This window comes from Nanorana parkeri, unplaced genomic scaffold, assembly GCF_000935625.1.
Source record: "Nanorana parkeri isolate BGI_ZX_2015 unplaced genomic scaffold, ASM93562v1 scaffold198, whole genome shotgun sequence".
Classification (NCBI taxonomy): domain Eukaryota; kingdom Metazoa; phylum Chordata; class Amphibia; order Anura; family Dicroglossidae; genus Nanorana; species Nanorana parkeri.
Window position 1 is genome coordinate 147,807 of NW_017306466.1, and position 22,130 is coordinate 169,936.

General features: G+C 41.5%; 1 protein-coding gene across 1 annotated transcript in view; it reads right to left on the reverse strand.

Annotated features, from left to right (window-relative positions):
- Positions 1 to 12,086: 12,086 nt before the first annotated feature.
- Positions 12,087 to 22,130, reverse strand: part of LOC108786220 (WD repeat-containing protein 64-like) — a 125,006-nt gene continuing 114,962 nt past the window's right edge. The window contains exons 28-30 of the mRNA XM_018555470.1: positions 16,946 to 17,130; positions 14,833 to 14,936; positions 12,087 to 12,314 (exon numbers count right to left, since the gene is read on the reverse strand). Coding sequence (XP_018410972.1) covers positions 12,146 to 12,314; positions 14,833 to 14,936; positions 16,946 to 17,130 — 458 coding nt within the window. The 3' untranslated portion in view covers positions 12,087 to 12,145. The remainder of the gene's footprint in view (positions 12,315 to 14,832; positions 14,937 to 16,945; positions 17,131 to 22,130) is intronic.

A 22,130-nucleotide genomic window follows, 5' to 3' on the forward strand; every position in this document is an offset into this window, starting at 1 on the left:
AATGATCATTTTTTACAAGTTGTTTGTAAGTACATTTCCAGCTGTATTTTACCTTTTTATTATATCTGTTTTACACTATGGAGGCACTCCTTTTTGCTCTGTTCTTTTAGATAACTGGTTTACCCTGACTGTGAGGAGCTGCCCCTGTGTGTTTTTTGAAGCTGGGTTTCACGTTTTTTTTTTCTTTAGGCCTCAGTGATTTTCTCATCTATCTTACCAAAAGTGTTCCAAGGAAGGAAGACTGGTGAACTAGCAACAGGGTCATGGGTGGCCAAGGCTCATTGATACACGTGGGGAGCGAAGGCTGACCTGTGTAATCCAATAGAAGAGCTACTGTAGCTCAAGTTGCTAAAAAGGTTAATGCTAGTTCTGATAGGTATCTGTACAGTGTAGGGATGCACCGATACTAGTATCGGTGCCGATACCAAGTATTTGGGTGAGTATTCGTACTCGCCCAAATGCTCCGATACCTAGCACGAGTACTTCCTGTATCAGGAAGCCGGGCAGCGCATCATTACACGCTGCCCGGTTTCCTGATTGGCCAGGAAACGGCTCTAGGAAGCTAGCAAATCCGGAAGCCGGGCGCCGTGTAATGACGCAGCTCCCGGCATTCAGATTGGCCGGGAAGCCGGCGTCATGCTCCCTCGTCATCTCACGAATCATAATATTAAGAAAGTGACCTTAAAGCATTAGTTTGTATTGCTTTAGAAAAAGTGTGACCTGTCCCTTTAAAAAAAAAGTATCGGTAATTGGTATCTGCAAGTACTTGATCGAAAGTATCGGTACTCGTACTCTGTCTTAAAAAAATGGTATCGGTGCATCCCTAGTACAGTGCATGGCAGTTTGTTGTATATGGGGCTGCAGACCGGTCAGGGTGCCCATGCTGACTTGTGTCCACCACCAAAAGCGCCTACCATGGCTTACATTGATTTTTTCCAGGCCTAGTTGGCTACTATAGCAAACTCCCATCCCTGATTACAGATAAAAATATATACCCTATATTTTACAATATTAAAGGCCTAATACAAGCATGAGGACAACTCCCACTTCCTGTGGCAGGCAGAGTCAATGTAATTCAATTACCAATGCTCCCTAAATAACGATATGTTTACCATACGAGTGTCTCTTTACAGATTTTTGACTCTATTGACACCATTTATATAGGCTAATTGTGGCCAAACCCGGCAACACTCTAGAGACTTAAAGAGGGAGCCAGTATTATTGTTGTGGTTGTATAGCTGCATCACCTAGCTTCTTGGCTTGGTCCTTGGGAATTCCCAAATCTAATCTGGCTTAGGAAGCTGTCTTTTCTTTGACACTATTGGAAGCAATCCCAAATTCTCAACTGTACAGGATCAGTTATAACCATGGGTTATGCTGCCAAATTGGACAGTGACAAAAAAAGCTGTAAGGATAGACCTAATAACGCCTCCCACTCCCAGCCTGCCTCATTTTTTTTTTTTGCTAGTATCCTTAGGTGAAGGTTGGCTTTCATACACTGAGATGAGCTTTCCACCATTTTTTTTTTTTTTTCCTTTTCTCAAGATTCTTCTCACAAGTTCTAGCTGCTCCTTAGCAAATGTGGTTACCTTTTTTCAGCCTTCCAGATGAGTTTAACTCCTTGGCTGAGCCTTCGGGACCGTACCTGGACCCTGCCTGTACTGACCTTTCTGAAACTGGATACTGCATTAGGTGCTTACCATGGCATGTTGGGTTAGCCATGGGGCACTATACAAGTACAGGGTCATGGCCCATCAGCCGGTGGAGCCCTGTCCCTGAAGATATTTTCAGAGGTATGCACACCGAGAGGGAAAAGCCAGGATGGGCTTTAATCTTCACATCCTGAGAACTACTACGAAGCGAATCTCTACCTCAGTGAGCTGAAACCTATTGCCCTTCTCTGGCCTGTGTTGATGATCCAGTTCCTCCTGGGGTTAATGGCGGGGCGCTGCCTGTGACGCACTTAAATGAAGTGGCACAGCCACATTTGCTGGAGCGCCAGTTGTTTTTAAATTTGAAGCTCGGTCTGCTGCAAAGGGCCGCCTTTAGTCTACTTCTATTACCATTAGTTTGATTGGGTCAGTTATCCAGCAGACGGTGTTGTGGGAATTTACCATGTGCCCTGATAGGGTCTCCATGCTTCTGATGTGCTGCTTCCCCATCTTTGGACTTGAAAATGTTATCAAAAAGGCTCTGCATAAGATTCAGGGTCTTGATAGTTCAGATGACAAAATATTCCCATTTGCCCAGCTCCATATCAGGCCTCGGAGTGTACCCTCATGAAGAAATAGCAGAAATCTGGCTTTTTCTAGAATTCCCAGAGTAGATATTCTTTTTCATAATGGCTTATACTCTTCCCCAGATACCAGACTGCTGGGCTGAGTGGAATGTGCAGAACAGAAAAAATGTTTTTACATTTATAATATCGGAATAGAACTTCTTGGAGTAAGCCACAGGTTTTCCCCTTTTTGTTCTTTTCAAGGTGACAAATCTTAGCCGCCTTGGAAACCATAATGAGATCAGACTTGCTCTTCCTTTCTTTTCTTTGTTGAGAAGGATTAGCTTTCTATTCCCTTGCTCTTATTGTCTCCTAAGACAGCTTATATTTCTTACCCTGGACAAGTATCTCATTAATATATATAACCTGAAGTTTGAAGTGGACTACACAACATCGCTCCTATGTTACAGAGGGGACATGATCTGTGATCCTGACAAACGTCCTGTCCTAGAGTGACAATGCTGAGTGAGCGTCATCACCCCAGGATAGGAAACGTGTTTCTGGCAGAATCACTAGGTAAAAATAAAGGCTGTAAAAACGAATGCAGCCACCACACCTAAGGGACCGGTACGCTGCAACATGTCACATTTTTGAGTTTAGATATACTTTATACTTGAAGCATTTGGATAAATTGTCTTGTTATGCATCATGAATTTTCTGGACAAAGTAGTTCATAGCACTCCTACTTCTGTTACTCATATTCTGTTTCCATTAACACCATTCAACCAGGACCAGGACTATGTGAAGATCTTGTTTATTTCTTCTTTAAACTTAGTGACACTAAACTCAGGAGTTAAATCTTAAAAATGCATTCAAGCACCCGAACTATTACACAAATAAGATGCATTCTTGTTATCACTCGGCCCTGTATCCTCCAATCATCTCTGAATTGGTGCTGACACTCTCCTTCCTTCTGGAGGGTGGCTACTTTTGTTCCCCATGGTTCCCATTGGAAAGAAACCACCGCTCCAAGCTCAATCCTGTGATGGACTACAATCTCATGTTTAATTTACTAATTTGTAATAAAATTGTAGTCCATCGCAGGAGTGAGCTTGGAGCGGTGTCTACTTTACAACACACACAGGGATTGTGGGGAACAAAAGTAGCCCCCCTCCAGAAGGAAGGACAGTCGGAGATGACTTGAGTAGGGCTGCAACAACTAATCGATTATGAGAATTGTTGGTAACTATTCTCATTATCGGTTAGTTGTTGAGCGGTTTTTTTTTTTAAATGCAACCAATCAATTAGTTGAAAAAATAACCAGGCAACTAATCGATTATGCAAATAATCCTTCGCTGCAGCCCTAGATTTGAGGATCTACAGCCGAGTGATACACAAATAAGATTTTGTTAATTTTGTTAATAGTTAAAGTTCTTGAATTTGTATTGTATTGTATTTTCTAAAATTTAACTCCTGAGTTTAGTGTCACTTTAGGTTGGCCATTCATTAGTAGAATTTTCTTCCAAATTTTTTTATTCTCTCTAATCGGGTTTTAATTATTGGGTTCAAATTGACAATATTTATGGACTGTAGAAACTCCATTCATTCCAAAATCGAATGTATAAATTTCAAAAATGACATTTGTCAAGTCATTGAATGTTCTGAGATTTTTCGTATAAACATTTGTAAGAAAACCTACCAGTGTATGACCATCTTTACTGAGACATTCTTCAAGACCCAGCAGACCAGTTTACTTGTTCCAGGTCAGCACCTCATAAAGTATTCATTCCAACCTTGGCAGACTGCACTTCTCTCAATACATGTTTGCTCAGTCAGGGGTGGCAAACTCAGGCTCTCCAGCTGTGGTGAAACTACAAATCCCATGATGCATCTGCCTCTGCGAGTCGTGCCCGTGGCTGTGAGAATCTTGCAAATCCTCAAGGGACTTGTAGTTCCACAACAGCTGGAGGGCCGGAGTTTGCCACCCCTGCGAGTCTAACCCCTTCAGCTTCCACATCTGTACACCCTTTAGGCCCCATTCACACACGAATCGGCCTGCACGTATAGCTCCATGCTGCGTGCGGGGCCGTACCAAGCAGCTGCCGGGAAGGACAGGTGCTGCTTGTGATTAGAACGCAGCCCCCGTCCTTCTCTATGGGGCTACGCGGCCGTACGCCCCCTACGCTCACCTCATTTGCAGGTCCGTAGGGGTGCAGGTTTTCTGGCCAAACGCATACAGGATCTATTCCGGCGGCGTATGAATACGATCACCCGCACCCCTACGGACCTGCAATTGAGGTGAGTGTAGGGGGGCGTACGGCCGCGTAGCCCCCCTACAGCCCTGCATGGAGCTATATGTGCAGGCCGATTCGTGTGTGAATGGGGCCTTATGGAGCAGAGCAATTGTTACATTTCTACCATGGGCCTCTTTATGCTGCAACGACTTTGTCATTAAAGTGGACCTTTACTCCTATCACAGCATTGCTGGGGAAATCACATCTCAGGGAAAGACATTTTCCTCCCCTGAGATGATGTGCATGGTCACATGTCCTAGTCACATGTGCCAGAGTTCCAGGAAGTAAAAGGAGAGCTAGTTATCTGCCCTTAGTAAACATGGCCACTGTCAGAAGACTGGGGAAGAAAAGAAAAATATGGTACGCAAAGAACACAAAGCCGCCAATTATCTAGAAGTATCTGTCTGTAGATTGTCATTATTAAACATTTGTTACTTGTTATTTTAAAGATATGGGGGGAAAGGTCCACTTTAAGATTACAGACTAATACATATCATTTTTAGGACAAGGTTTTTGGTCACATTGTTGATACATTCCATAGACAAAAAAAAAGTAACAAAACTTAAACACATTTTTTTTTCTACTTTGAGCAGTGTTAGTTACTGCAGATACAAAGTGTACATTTTATACTACAATTGTCCTGTTTAAAATGACCTTAAAGTATGATTCAGGTAGACTGTAATTTATTTTTGTACTGAGACTGTAAATTAATTATGATCTTTTTGGTTTCTCTGTCACTGGGTATGTTACTCGGGTTTCTCTCCCGTTCATTGAAGGACACAGGGCAACAGATAGATCCTGAATGGTAGGGTATATCGCCACCTGCAGGAGTAGGACGCTAGGCACATAACAAAAGACAAAGGTAGCCTAGGGGCGGCCCCTGCTTGTGGCCCAACCCCTCACTTGCTGACAAGTCTCCAGTTTTTTGCCTAGCGTCAGGAGTAAGGAGCTAAAAAAATGTATCTGGAAATGTTTTTCCTTCTTTCGTTTGATTTGTGTTTCTTCTAGCAAGTGTCACCGGGGCGACATGCTGGATGACTGTAGATCCTTCTCTGCATATGAATGAAAAGAGTAACAATGATACTTTATATCTCTCTCCCCCACAATGTTCATAAACACTTCCTGGAATTCATAAAGAATGTCATAGACGCTCATTAAGAACCTGTCTCCTGTACGTGCAACAAATGGCGCAACTTGCGACAATCATGTGAGGTGTATATGAATCTGTTGCCGAATCTCCCCAGAATGAATTTTGTCTGCGGCACACTACTTTGCACGTGCGACACAATTTACTCGGACAAGATGAGGATGCAATCACAACAATAATATATATATATGCCTTATTTGTGCATAGCAAATAAATAATCATATTAAAAAGTGAATGACAATGTATACAGTATAATATTGAATTCAAATCTTGTGCTCCGAAAACACCCCCCATGTGCTGTACTCCCCAACCTTTTGGAAAGCAGCTCACTGTTATATATTGTCCTCTAAAGAAAGAAGGTCAAGATACACAAGTTTAACCATAGAGGGTTAATCTCTCTTTCACACGTCTCCTCCACCTATGGGTGTATATCTGAATATGCAGACTGCCCATAGTAAAATACTGCTACAATTTATTACAGCTTAACAGATAAAGAGGAAGCTGCACTTTCAGCACTAAATAAATCATATATTTCACCAAATATAAAAAGGATAAAATCATCCAGGATGGGTCCGGTAATAAGGAAAGTATGATGATGTCACTCCATATGATCCACTCTGGGACCATACACCGTGACGTCATCACCTATTCCCTGTTCGCTCCCACGCTCTCCTTGTTACAGTTTGGACCTTCCATACATGTTCTCACTCATTTTTAGATATCTCAAAAAAGCACAAGCTCTGCTCTGCAAATACCTTTCTCTTCTTTAGTCACTTTTTCACTGTCCACACCCAGGCCCGCCCCCTTCTCATGAACTTCCTCCTTGATACTTTCCTATCCTTGAAGCTCAGTCTTTAAGTGCACCCATGCCCAGAGAATGGACAATAACATTTTTACATACAGAATGCTTAACAAGCAGTGACATGGCTTTAAAACAAGCCACCACTGACCTCTCTAGCTGCATGCACTGTGCAGATATACAACCTCAAAGGCGACAAGAAAGATTCTAAAATCAGGTAACAATTAGATTCTAACAGCTTAGAAACATCTGCTGTTTGTTCACGTTAGCATGTACAAAAGGGATTAGACTAGCTATATAGTATAGCAGGTCTAAGAGGTTAACAATAGATCGGGACAGACCAAGTAGTATAGTGAAAAAAGATTTATTGAACATAAATATGTAAAATTAGACACCGCCATCAAACCATTGTCAAGACAATTACAATCAAAATATGACACTGATTGTAGACCTCATGCAATGCAACTGGGTTAGAAAATTGGGCCTATTTGTGTAAACATGGATATGGAGACCATTAATCAGCGATTCTGAATACACGTGCGATTGTACATTGTTTCCAAACAACAGAACCGACCCTGGACGGGCTGAATTGTAGAGAGGTGGATGTTCACAACCAGGCTGGAAGGTACACTTGATTCTGTATAGAATATCCTTTAAGTGGCAGGTAAGGCCACAGAGTGACAGCAGCTGCCGATTTATTGTTAACCTCTTAGACCTGCTATACTATATAGCTAGTCTAATCCCTTTTGTACATGCTTTATGCTGCTTACGGAGCTGGTTGACGGACAAATCTAAGGGTAATAAACAGAGTTTCGGATCTCCAGGAGTAAATCACCTAATTTGTTGTTGTTCACATTAGCAGCCTGCCGAGTTTCTGTTCTCTGTGTTTCAGGAGGTGGAAAGGAGCTGGGATTTCAGTGTCTTTGATGTGAATTATGAGGATAACTTTCTCCATAATCCCCATAGCTACAGAGTGAGGACTTTTAAAGAGCCTTACTACTTGTTCACAATATGTTGATATTGAAATGTGCAGAGTCCAGGCACTGAAAACCATAAACTGTTAAATATCTTTAGACGTTTTTGTGGGGTAAAAAAAACAAGTACAACAAAGAAAAGTGCAAGAAAATGTTTATTAAAGCAAAATATATATTTCATATACTTACAAACAAACAAACAAACACACCTCAGTTCATGCATTTCAACAACACAACTACCTATTGGAGATCATTTCTCAATATTGTATTCTGATGTAGTCACGATATATATGTAGGGTTGCAACCAACGAATCGATTATGAGAACAGTTGTCAACTATTCTCATTATCGATTAGTTAGTTGGATCCCCTAGCTCTCTCCTCCATGCTGGGAGATGGGCACAGCAAATAGGGAGCAGATGCAATAGCCAGCTTGCTATTGCAATTTGAAATGGCCAATGGCAGGCTGGCTATTGCACCAGCCCACTACCTGCTGTCATTCAGCTGCCGTCTGCGGAATCTTGCCACCGGCAGCTGTCATTCCCGGGCTGAAGCTATGCAAGCGCAATGTGCTTACAATACAATTATTTAAAAAAAAATTATTTAAAAAAGTCATTTTCGGGAAAAAGTCATTTTCGGTTTCTGCCTGACAAATTCTGATGCGGGAGGTGCATTGCAGTGCCATTCATTTCAATGGCACACAAAACACGGCTCCCACCCGCAGTGTAATCGCTCACACTGGAACGCATGGTAACGCAATGCTGTGCGTTCCAGTGCAGTGCGATTGCAAAAATTTGCGCATGCAGGTTTATTCTGAAGAAAACTTTATGTTTTTGTCTATTTTATTTTAAATTAAGGATGGTATTTACATTTTTTTTAACGATTAATTGAAAAAAATAATGAGCCAACGAATGGATTATGAAATAATGATTAGCTGCGGCCCTAGATATGTAAGGATAATATACAGCATATTACTCCCTTATTTTAGATTTACATGCAAAATAAACTCAACACCTAAAATGCCAGTGACAGTTGTTGGGATAAACTATAACAATGTTATGGGTGCTTACAACTATCACGTTTCATTCTCTTGGTTTAAACTAGGGCTCTCCAAAGTGGTCAATGTGGCTATCCAAGGGGTTTAGGTGGTCAGTAAATGATGGAAGGTGGATCAGGGTCAATTCAACTTGAGTTCTACTTAGAGCTCCATGCCACTCCCTAGTCCTGGAGGTGAAGTGGCTAGCGATGGAACAACCCAGGCCTAGATGGTCAGCTGCCAGTGAACGTGGCCTTGAAATGTCTCTATGATCTTTGTGTTGTTACTGGCCTCATTTACATGCGTTCTATGCATTGTATATGTCTGAGACCTTCCACCATCCCCTTCTGAGGATACACACATGAGTTCCCATCAATACTCAGTGAGTACACCCATAGTGATAGCAGTGATGCCAAAGAAATTATTATTGTGCTTTTATTAAAAAAATAATAATGGCAGCTGCTGACACCAAGAGGAAGTGTCAACAGTGTTTACATGAATATTGAAAATATGGATTCTAGAGCTGCAGCTAACGATTATTTTCAAAATCGATTAGTTAGCCGATTATTAAGTTCGATTAATCGGTTAATCGGATAAACTATAAAATAAAGTTTAAAAAATGGCTCCAGTGATGGACTACTAGTTTGTATTGAGGTTGTAGTCCATCACAGGAGCAAGCTTGGACCGGTGGAAGGAAAAAAGAAAAAAAAAAAAGATAGTGTGGTGTGCAATATAGTGAAATGGAAAGTGTAAAATTATACAGCAATGCATGCAGAATGGCACCGGCTATAGAGGACTACAAAACCCAGCAAAAGCACATTATACAGCACAATGCAGAATACCGCCAATTATAGAGGAATACAACAAATCCCAGCAATAGTACATAATAGCTGGCGGCATTCTGCATTGCGCTGTATAATGTACTATTGCTGGGTTTTGTAGTCCTCTATAGCTGGTGGTATTTAGCATTGTACCACTTTATAATGCATTATTGCTGGGATTTGTTGTACACTTCTACAGCTGGTGGTATTCTGCATTGCGCTGTATATATGTATTATTGCTGGGACTTGTAGTCCTCTATAAAGCGCAATGCAGAATATCACCAGCTATAGAGGAGTACAACAAATCCCAGCAATACATTATACATACAGTGTATAATGTATTGCTGGGATTTGTATTCCTATGTATAATATACAGCACAATGTACCATCAGTTACAGAGGAATACAAATCCCAGCAATACATTATAGAGCACCATGTGTGGGAAAGTGCAGTCTTCCAGCAACGCGCTTCTGAGATCGTACCTGTCTATCAGCAGCTGTCATCCCCCCACACCTGCTCCTCCTTACTACATCTCCCCGCGTCCCTGTGCCGATCGTGGATGTGAATGGGCAGGAAATGTGAGGCATGTGGAGCGTGGATGCGAGCGGGTCTGGCAGTGGCGAGCGTGAGGTGGGGAGGAGGTGCGGCGCACAGCGTGTGGAGCCGTGAACAGGGCCAACTGATCGGAAGCCGATTAATCGATTATTGAAAAAGTTGACAACTTTTTCAATAATCGATTATAATCGATTATGTCGATTAGTTGTTGCAGCCCTAATGGATTCATCACTTTTTACCAATGAAACAATGTCTATGTGCCGGTTATGAGACTTATAGTACTGAAGCCATGAAGCCGGCAATATTATGTTCTATTTTCATATAATAAATGTATGAAGCTCAATGAACAATCTGAAACCTCATTAAGGAGTCAATGAGCTGAAGATTTTGGGGACTCAATACAGAAGTTGTAGCAACATTTTGTAAGATGATCTATTCCAATTCCTGTCACTTTAGTGTGCCTTTGTCTACATCCCGCCCAGCTAACTGATGTTACTGGTTGCCAGAAGCTTGGCGAGACGATGGCCGGAGCGACCCGCTCGTCTCCTGGCCACCGGTGACATCAGTGAGCTCGGTGGGAAGCTGCACAGAGCGTCAAAAGAGCTTATAGCAACCTGGGATACTGTGGCTGCTCCCCCTGCCCCCTTCCAATGAGGAGCCACCTGGGGTCTTATTATAGGGACGGCCCTGAGCTTATATTTATGCTGGCAATCCCAATTCTTTTTTTATGCTTCTTTTCCTCTTTTATAATAGATTTTGCTGAGAGAAATCAAATGTGGTATAAGTCATTTTTACACACAAATGCGGAAGCGCTGGACTGAGCTGTAATAGCAGTGATCTCTAGCAGTCTCATGTAATGTGTCTCCAGTCTATGTCTTTCTCCTGAAGCATGTACCCAGACTCCAACAACTCTTATAGCATGCCTGTAGTCTCTGACCATCTCTGACCACTTGAGGCTCTCTATATATAAAGTTGGTTCACCATTTGTGTACATGTAATGGTGCAGGTAAATATAAATGAGGGCCTATGAAATAGAAGAAGAAAGGAATATACTGCATACAATTCTAACATGTATTAACACAACACAGTTATAAGAATACGTGTTTCACAAAAGAAGTCCTTTAACCCTTTTGCTGCCGAAGCCATTTGGGCATTTTTTTGCACACATGTTAAAATCCACATTTTAGACCTGAGAATTACTTAACCACTTCCAGCGGGGTCACGTAAATGTACGTCATCCACTGGAAGTGGTTATACCAAGAACACGGCTGCTGCTGCAACTAGCATCTTTTTATTCTACAGGGCCTCTGCTTTCAGAAAATATATCATTGTTTGGAGGTCTGAAGCTGTTTTCTAGCCAAAAATTCTGATTTTATCATGTGTGTGCAAATGTAAGAAATTGCTCCGGGCACCAAGTGGCTATAACTCCCCAGAATTCTATATTTCCTGAAAGCACAGACCATGTAGAATACAATTTTGAGGATATTAGTGCAACTCCTTCAAACACAAAATTTTAGTTAAAAAAATAGACTTAAGTTAATTTAAGTGCACAAAACACAGTATAATATCCATTTTTTAAATAAATATAAAAGATTTGGTTTTGTCAAGCAAACACATACCCAATATGCCAAACCTAAAAATTGTATGTGCATGTGAAATGGCAAAAAACGACGGTACCCCAAATTGTCCATTGGGGCTATTTTTTAAAAGGAGAGGATTAATCAATCCTCTGAGCCGTTCTCTTGTGTGTGTAAATTGCAGCTCTGTAAACATAAGCTTTATGTCTAGCCTGATAAACATGTGAAAAGGAACCAGGAGCTCCACCTGCTGGCTGGAAATAGAAATATGAACTATTTAGATGCAATTGGATTTCATATATACCTAACTGAAAAAAGGATTTTTTAAAATTATATTTAAGTTATGCCAAAAAATATAAACAAATCCCAATATATTTCCCTACGTTGCTTGCTGTACAGAGTCAGTGTTCGTTTGATTGGTATGCATTTCTCATAGGTTTACTCTAATGATAATCTTTGTAACACAATACAGCAACCCACATGGAGAGCTTAAATGCCATGCACTCAGATGTATAACTACTTGTTGGCAATCACCTCATTTAGTAATCAGCTGAAATCAAAGTACAACAACTGAGGTGACTGCCAATGAGAAGTTAAATTGCTCAGTAGCAAGATATATAACATTGCCCATGTAACTAGTGATGAACCATCTGAGCCTCACACATATATTTCTAGTACCTCTGCCCACACTAGCAGCACCCTATGAAATGTTTTTTTATCTGTATGTCAGGAAGACAGATAGCTTTGGAAGAGATCTGCGCCAGCAGCTGAAATGTCTGGCTTTTCAAATTTAACTGGATTGTTTTCAAGGTCAAAGTACTGAAGAGTGTGAAAAGCAGTGGGTCCACCATGATCCAATGGCTTGTGTGAGATTTTATATTTTTCATGGCGTAACCTGTGGAATACAGCAATATAGATGAATGATCATTTCTCATTTCTTATAGTAAAGATTAGCAGCTTTTATACTTTACAAAAGGTCATGTGGCAGAATAAAGTGCAATTTAACAAACAATATTGCTTATTTGCTCATTTTTTTCCTTAAAAAGAGTTTGTCTCTTCCGTTACCTGTCTACTAGTATATTTTTTGTTTGTGTACACTGCCTGCACATGGTAAGTGTAATGTACTTCTGGCATCTATACGATGACAAGGATGAAGCAGAGTGTAAGATTTATGTAACTCCTAAAGATACATCAGTGGCCACCCGACGGTGAAAGAGAAACAAAAGTCCCCACCTGGATTTTCGGCCAGTGTATGATCTGAAGTTGCTTCAGCAGGTCAGGTCTAGGTTCAGCAATGTTATGTCCCCAAAAAATTAGGTCAGCTGTCTACCTGAATATACTGAATGACCATCAATGGATGTTTTCTTCCCTGATGGCACGTTGGACATATTCCAAGATGACAATGTCAGGTGTCATCGGGCTCAAATGGTGAAAGATTGGTTCAGGGAGCATGAGACATCATTGTCACATATGGATTGGCCACCACAGAGTCCAGACCTTAACCCCATTAAGAATCTTTGGGATGTGCTGGAGAAGACTTTACACAGTGCTCCGACTCTCCCATCATCACTATCAGATCTTGGTGAAAAATTAATGCAACTCTGGATGGATGTTGTGACATTTCATAAGCTTATCAAAATGATGCTACGGAGAATGTCTGCTGAAATCAAAGCTAAAGGCGATCCGACAAAATATTAGAATGTGTGACTTTTTTGGGCCATGCAATCTATAAGCATATATATGAACAGTACAAGCAGGTTGCTCCTTTACTTGTATTCAGCAAGACAGCAAATAAACAGTCCATAGTATAAAACAAACAAAACATATGCATTGTCCAAGCCACTTAAGTAAGTTCCTGACTAGGGATGGGCTGGATGTTCGACTCGAACATCGCTAGTTCGTGTGTGCGCCAAACACATGAACTATCAGGGCGTTCAGCAATGCCCACAGGGCAGGTGCAAGACTTTGCCCAATCAGGGCACAGATAACTGTGAGAGCCATGATTGGGCAAAGTCATGATGACATTGCCCAATCATGGCTCACCTGTTGGATGACATAAAACTGTACACAGTTGGGCGGAGCAAGCTGTCACCGCTAGCTCCACCCAATTGTTTATGTTTTGCCGGCATCTGTCAAAATGCCATTCTGCGGCGGGCGTACATTGCGAGCGGATAAGACGGCGGTCTTCGTTTTTAAAATTTTAAAAAACATTTCAAATTTTTTTTTGTCACGTCTTCGTTGTTGTGGACAACGCTGGACGTCGTGATTGACCCTGGATTACGTTGGTGCATCAATTGTTTGGGGGTTTTTTAACAATAAAGGACTTGTCAAAATCCTTTTTTTTTTTAATTAAAGGATTTTTTCCAAAAGTCTGTTTTACATTTTTTTTTTAACCCTTTAGTGAATGGGTAGAGGTACAAGTACCCCTTACTCATTCACAAGGGGGATGCATCTGGCATAAAGGCCTGTGGACAGCTGAGGTTAATCATGATATCTAGCTAAAAGGTTAGATGTGTGGACCTAGGAATGAAGACTTTATCCCTCTGAAAGCTCTACAAAGCCCTAAAAAACAAAAAGCTTTTTCCTCAGCCATAAATTCTGGAGCCCCTCGCCATGTGTATGTGTGAGAAAGCTAGGTGACACATGCACACCCTCCAAATCCTGCCAGCCGGCTAGTGGGGAAGGGTGTGTGAAAACCAGATTTCTTTTTTAACAATTGAATATATTAGAATCTGTTAATCTTACTCCCTTTTGTCCATAGAATTATAACCACCTTCATATGGGCCACACTGGGGCTGGAGATGCCTTGCTTCCAAGATGTGGTAATGGGGTGCGTGGTAATACATGGCCATCCCATTGCTTTGATTAGTGTATGCATTTAATCGTCATTTGGATGAATACATTATAATAGGAATACATGTAATTCAGTAAATAGATATTATACATCTGGGATTTATATGTTACCTTTATACAAGTGTATTGCAGTAATTGAAGAGTGAACAACATCCAAGCGGTTTAACTGGTGAAGGATAAGATGAGTTGGGTGTTATGACTCACCTCTGTCTCATGCTCTTCTTTCAAGAACTTATGTTTCTGGTCCTCCTCCAGCCACTTTAGCTGTGTGTAGGAGTTCCTGTACACTTCATATATAGGCTCTAACAGACCTGACATTCATTGTCAGAAAAAGCTGAGAACGCATATATTGTAACCTTCAAATAGTTTCAGCAAAATTCAATGAGGAAAATTGAATGGAACTCTCTTGTACTTTGTGATTAATCATTCTTTTGCTTCATAATAAAATTCAATTTCTAGTCTTGTACTGCTGTCAGTGTTAGACTGTTGCTTTAACTAGTGTGGCAGTATGCGTAATGTATAAATATAAGAGTTACCAGAACCAAAGACAAACTTCTCACCATTTTCCATGTATGTGGCTTCGTTTCTGTCTGGTAATTTCTTCTTGAATATCATCTTCTGTGACAGTGAGCTGTACGGGTTTCAGAAAGTAGTTTGCTTCATTCTGTTATATTATAAAATGCCGCACATCATACATAAGAAATACACTTGTAACGTTGAAGCAAGCACATTTTATTGAAAGAATCCAAATTATTTTTACATTCTTTGCAATATGGAAGATGTTTCACCCGTGATTCCTTTATGAGCACTCTTCTTCCTCCGCATGTCTTAGCTGAGTAAGTATGAATCAGGTATAGAAAAGTTCTGCAGCAGGTAGGAGGTCTCCTTTCTGTGTTCATGCCACAATACAAGCTGCTGAAAGCTCTTCCAGCAACAGATGATATCACTACAGCCTTTTCTTCTAAGTTTCCAGTTATTATGTCTGCGTCAACACTGCTAAGTTTTTCTTTTTTACCATCTTTTATGTTTGTTGTATTTATTTCTATTTTCTGTGTATTAGCTGTTCTATTATAAATCAACTCCTAACTTTCCAGACATTTAGACACAGCATGTCTCCCCCCAACTTACCAATATATTAAAGGTGGGCAGGCACTGACACCAAAACAATTAGGGAGATCTGATTTAGGAGACGAGCTGACTGGCCTGTAAGAATCCCACTGAGTTTTAGAAACAAAAGGGTCTTTCATAGACTACAGCTAGCCACATGGTTCCAATCTTGGCCTATTTCTGCTGAATCGGCTGAAATTGGTGTAGTGGGTGGCCCTGTAAGCACAATCTTGCTTGACAAAAGTTGACTGGAAAATTAAAAGATCCATTTGGAAACTTCTTGGCTGAACAGTGACTCCATTCTATCAGATGCAGTCACTGTTTATGTATTCACGCAGCTGTGGGTGCTGTGGCTGTCTGAATACAATTCCTCAATTCACACTGTTTAGCATGGATAGGGGAATTGAGTGATTGTCTCTCATTCAGTCCATGTGTATGGCTGGCTTAAAGGAGAACTATGGGGTCAGGACTTTTCCCCATAGTTCTCCTAAGGGTAACGGGAGGGCACAAACTAGCGTCCTCCCATCACCCTAAGCTCAGTATACCGCAAGCTACTGCTCGCGGTATACTGAGACGCTGCAGCCAGATCCCACCATTACTGTCGAGATCCACCCAGCTTCGGGATTGACAGCTGGCTCTGCCTATCTAGAGGCAGAGCCAGCTGTTCCCGCCCCCTCCCTGTCCGTTCCGCTAGTCAGCGCTGGAGGATCGGATATGGGAGGGGGGGAAATCCCTGCGTGGAGCCGGGAGTAACAGTCACGGCTCTCTGCAGGGATAGCTCGAGAAGTGAGCGAGCAACGCTATGTGTTCGCTCACTTCCCGATCTATTGAGCCGACCTGTGACAGTTTAATTGTCACAGGTCGGCTAGAACTATGAGGCTGAGTGATTTTCACTTGCCTCATAGTTCTCCTTTAACACTGCCTAGATCAAAAGAACTGGAATTTTGTATCCATTTTCCTTTGGTCTAATAATCTTTTCACGTGTCAATTTCTCCACTTTAAGATGAATGACATTCTATGCAAAGTGCTAGTACTTTTCCTGTAAATGAAGGCATTTTTAAAAATTATTTTCTTGCACAGTAATGTATATTTCTAGGTAAATAAAAACATTACTGTTATTGGAAAGACACAGTATTACCCTATAGATTATACATAATAGTGCCAAAGGTTTGTAGATACCTGAGCATCACACGTATATGAGCTGGTTGGACATCCCATTCCAAAACTATTGACATTTATATAGAGTTGCCCCCCTTTGTAGCTATAAAAGTCTCCACTATTCTGGGAAGGCTTTCAAAAGATATTGTTTGTGGTCATTTGTGCCCATTGAGCTAAAAAAAAGAATTTGTGAGGTCATATACTGATGTTGTATAAGAAGACCAGTCAAGTTCCTCCAAGCCAAACTCATCATTCCATGTCATGGACCTGGCTTTGGGCACCTGAACTGATTCATTTTGAGGGATGTCCATATACCATTGGCCATATAATGTATATTATTCTTTTTCTACAGTTAGCTGAATTGAGGCAGATTTCTGTATATTATATTGCTAATTAACTTTCCCAAACCTTTATATCTGAAACTTCTTTTGTTTTATCTTGAGTAGAATGGTTTTCCAGGTCATCTGCTGGTTCTTCCAGTACTGGATGCACAGGCATACTCTCTGGATCGATAAGGATCTCATAAGGCACCATTGGATGCTTCCAAGAAGCCGGCGTGAACACTTCCCATGGGTCCGTCTGGCCGAATGTTCCTAGGGTATTAAAAAAGCAACTTATACCCAAGACAAACAACTATGTGGATAATAATGCTAGAGAAGAAGTATTGCCAAAAGTGGAAAATGCTGGTTAAATCCTACAGGGGACCCAGTGCACGTGGTCCAGATCAAAGCTGTGCAGTGGTTTTGGAATAATATTACAACTTTAGTTTTGTCAGTGCTGGCTGTAACACCACCCCAGGATGAAGCCCAATTTATGTGTGTTTTCACCTTCACCTAATCTTGCACCCCTGTGCCTCTTCTGCTCTCCTCTGCAACCCTCTTTGTACTAAAAAGATTTCATTGTAAAAGAACAAACAGACGCAACTGAGCTCAGACAGAGCCGCTAACTATTCAGGGAAGAGGGAGTTGAGTAATAACAGTCGACTTGTGTTGTGCATGTCAGTGGATGGAAAAGAGCTCAGTCATTCAGAAAAACACAGACACACAGCAAAACAAGCTAGATACTACACTAGTCTCACTTAGGTAAATGATTCCAGACCCAGCCACCTGCTATTACGGGGAAAGAGATTAGAGTAGTAGCTGATGGCATGTGTTGTTGTGGAGTTGTGTTTAAGTGAACGATGGCGCTCGTCTTCAGCACACATCATTCACAACAACACAAACTGTCAGTTACTACTCCAGTCTCTCTCCCCTGAATTGCTGACGACTGGAGGGCAGCTCTGGGTTCAGTCTTTTTTTCACTACAAAGAAAGTGGCAGAGGAGAGCAGAGGCCTGCAGTGTTACCCAGGAGAGCAGCAACATTCAGAGGAGATGGGGGTTATGTGGGCTCTGTGTGCACTGTATGTTACCCCCTTTACTACATTGTCAGTCAGAACTAATTAAGTATTTGTCTCCTTGTTAGCAGTATGGTTGGACAGTAGTGAGGGGAGGGTGAGAGCAATCTAACAAGACTGCTCAGCAACCACTGCTCAGATCTGAGCGGGACTAAGTGCTATGTGCATTGGGTCCCCTGGGGACTAAACAAGAATTTTCAACTTCTGGTGATACTTCTATTTTAACAATGGTTCATTTCTATACGTATAACTTTTACTAAAATGTTGTTTCATTACCAGGTGGAGATGCACATGTTTTTTTCACACATCATAGATGAGAACAGTTAGATAAAATTAGAAATATAATCCTTCATTTCAGTATTTTACAGGACTATACTGGAATGTACTATTAGTTGAATGACCTTACAGGGGGCATCTGCATATATTATGCACACTACTTCAACAGATCGCATTTTGAAGGTTTAGAACTTCTAACTTTGAGGTGTTCATTTATCTTTCAACCTATCAGCTGTTACTTTATAGCAATCAGCTGTTACTTTATAGCAAACATGAAAAGGCCGATTATAGTCCTAATTCCTGAAATTAGAAAACTGTTAGTGTCTCAGAAAAATACAACTAAATGCTGGGCTAGGAATGTAGAAAGAGCTATACACATTTGTTTGTTTTTATGTACAAAATGGAGCAATAAAATATATGTATTCATCTTACTAATAGCCTGAGTGTAGAGGATGCAGTATTACATGATTCATTTTGCATAGCAGAATATCCATGTAAATTTCTATCAATTTTGTGGAATAATGTAAATAATTATGCCTGGTAAAGTGTATCATCATCATCATTACTAATATACAGAACATGATCACGATAAGCTAGTTATAATGGAGGAGAAGGTCTAAATCAAGTCAGCTCTCCAGATATAATGTGCAAATACATAGGGACACCTACAGGGTAATGCAAATATCACTATACTCAAAGGCTTTAAATTAAAAATAAACTCTCATAGGTAGTGACCAAAGACCAGCTGGCTCTGTAAAATGATGGCTATATCTGTGCTATACTCCAGTGGTCCTGGACGCACAAATGGCTAAAAGGGGCAAAAAGGAATGATTTGCATGACTTCGCCCACTGACCAATAAGCATAGACTAAGCTCCTTGTTTTTAGATTTTGTGCTGGAAGTGAGGAGGTGTAAATACTTTCTACAGTACTTTAGAGGCAGACTTTTTGTACTGCCTTGCTGTGACCTTAATGGTTGCACTGTTGCCATAAGTAATGACCAAATATTCTCTGCTTCGCTATAAATATTTGCTCAGTCTGTTAGATAATAGCACTTAATGAAATGATTGTTTGTTCCATACAGAGTTAGACCTACAGAGGATGTTTTGTATTATCTCCTCTAGATTAATGGGGCTTCCAGAGTCACTTACAGTATATGACAAGGTCATTAGGTAATTTGGACTATTAAATCAAATTCACATTGATTAGTTAAAAGTAGATTCCCTTGTTGTGACACTGATACAAAAATTCAGTCCCTGCCAACTAAAACAGTAATTGATTGGGAGGAAAATGAGAGATACAGTAAAAACTGAAGAATTTCTCTGCTGATATGTGTATTAGAAAGGAGTGGTGACCCAGAGCAAATAATCAACCAAACGTTTAACTGACGAACCCAAACACCCACTAATTAAATCCTCCTACTCTTCCAACAAATTGAAGAAGAGCATATATGGTTATATGCTTATATGCATATATGCTTTCTTCTTCACACTGAGAAGAGGGAAGGTTTGGCCAGGTTGCGCAGAGATTATCCAGTAAGTTGATTAATTGAACTGGATAATTATGGCCAGTCTTAAAGTGGAACTACAACCTTCTATCCCTTACAGCCAAGGAAGGTGCCATCCTACCCTTTATTTGGATTGCAGTTGCCATGGTGCTTCACATGTGATCAGCTATGCCACCAGCCATGAGGGCTTGAACGTTTGGTTAAGTGCTGAAATAAGGACACTGGCAACCTTGACATTTGGCATGCCTTAAAGAAACTGTTGTGGGAGACAATACATTGGTGGGTAACGTTCTTCTTTAAGCTGACCAAATACTATACACTCTGATTGTACACCCCAGATAGCAAGGATAACTTGCCACAAACTTGTGGCAGGGTTACATTGTAATTTTTGGTAACTTGCTGCACACATTCCTGGCAAGTTGTAGACTTGCAGAACACTTGTATGATATTGTTTGAATTTGTAGCAAATTTGCTTGGCAAGTCTACAGCAAGAGTCCTGCAGGTCCTAGCAAGAGCTCTGCAAGTATACAGCACTTTTGCAAAGCACATTGATCTGGAGACTTGCCATTCAGACTTGCTGTAATTGTGCAACAAAATTGTGAAGCTTGGCAAGTCTGCAATAGTTTAGCAAGTCATTTTCAAACTTGCAGCTCAATTGCTTGCTATCTGGGACTCTCTGTACATTCTCTTTTCGATTGCCTACGTAATATGAAGATGGACCTAAACAATCCTGTCAGTTTGTATCCATTCATTCAGGCCCATGCACTGCATAGTTGATGGTAGATCTAAAAGAGTTTGTGCAACCAGATTGTCTTTTGCATTGTTGCTTTAGCCCTCGTTCACACCTGAACGTTTTGTAGCGCGTTCTACGCTCGACGAACGCTCTACAAAACGCTCAAAAATATAAATCCCATTGTAGTCAATGATCTCGTTCCCACCTTGGCATATTTCCGCCCGTCCCTAACGCGCTACAAAACGGCTCACGCCTGAAAAGGTACAGGTACTACTTTGGGCCGTTTTGTTGCGCGTTTCCATTGGGATACAGCCAAGTAGCCTTCGGAAATGCGCGACGGTCGCGTGAATCGCGGTAAAAAAAACGCGCGACAGAAGCGCATATGCAATCAGGGCAGCCAAGTGAGTTCCTGTACCCAGGGCCCCCCTCCCAGGTGTCCGCCCACCGCACAGTGTCCGCAATAACCCCCCCGCACCGCTGAGCCAGTCACACTGTTATTATTATATATATATATACCGCAATGCTGTACAGAGAACAACAAGGTTGTACAGAGTAAGGTGTCTATGGCCTAGTTGAGCCAGTCACATCAGTCTCTGTACAGAGGAGCTTACACTCTAATGTCCCCCCACAATCACACATTATGATTATACATGTATATAGCTCTGGCATATACCGCAGCACTGTACAGAGAACACTGAGCCAATCACGTCACTCAAGCTTGGAGCGGTGAAAGCAAAAAAAAAAGTGTGGTGTGCAATATAGTAAAATTATACAGCAATCAATGCAGAATGGCACTGGCTACAGAGGACTACAAATCCCAGCAATAGTACATTATAGTATCATGTTGTACTATAGCTGGCATTTGTTGTATTCCTCTATAGCTGCTGGTATTCTGCATTTCGCCGTATAATCATTATACAATGCACTGCAGAATACCATCAGCTATAGAGGAATACAAATCCCAGTAATAACACATTATATACAGTACAATGCAGAATGGCACCGGCTATAGAAGACAGCAAATCCCAGTAATACAATATACATACAGTGTACAATGTATTGCTGGGATATGTGGTCCTCTATAGCTGATGGTACATATACAGCACAATATACCATCAGCTATAGAGGAATACAACAAATCCCAGCAATACATTTTTACAGCATGTGGGGGAGGGGGGTGCAGGTAGTCTTACCTGCACACTCTTTAAGCAACTTTCTTCCGAGATCTTGGGACTGTCGGCAGCTGCCGTTCCCCCACACTGCGGTCTCCCTGCAACGACGTGATCATCTTGGCGGGCAGCGGCGGGAGAGAGCTCAGAGCTGGGAGAGGCGGGGAGCAGGTGCGGCGTAAAGCGTGCGGTGCATGTGGAGCCGCAAAACAGGGGCAACTAATCGAAAGCTAACTAAACGATGATGGAAAATGTTGACAACATTTTACATCATCGATTTTGCAGCACCGACAGTTGTTGCACAAACACTCCCCCCAGTGAACCCCCACCAAGCAGCTGGTGCCCATGGCTGAATAGGGGACCAATGCTGGACCCTAGCGTCGGGCCCCTATGAGCCTTGGGCACCAGTTGTTGCTGCTGTCCTCTGCCAATGCCCATCTCCCCAGTGGGCCCGGGCCCCCACCCCAGCATCAGCCACCCACCCCAGAGTCTGACACTACACTGCTGCTGTTCCCC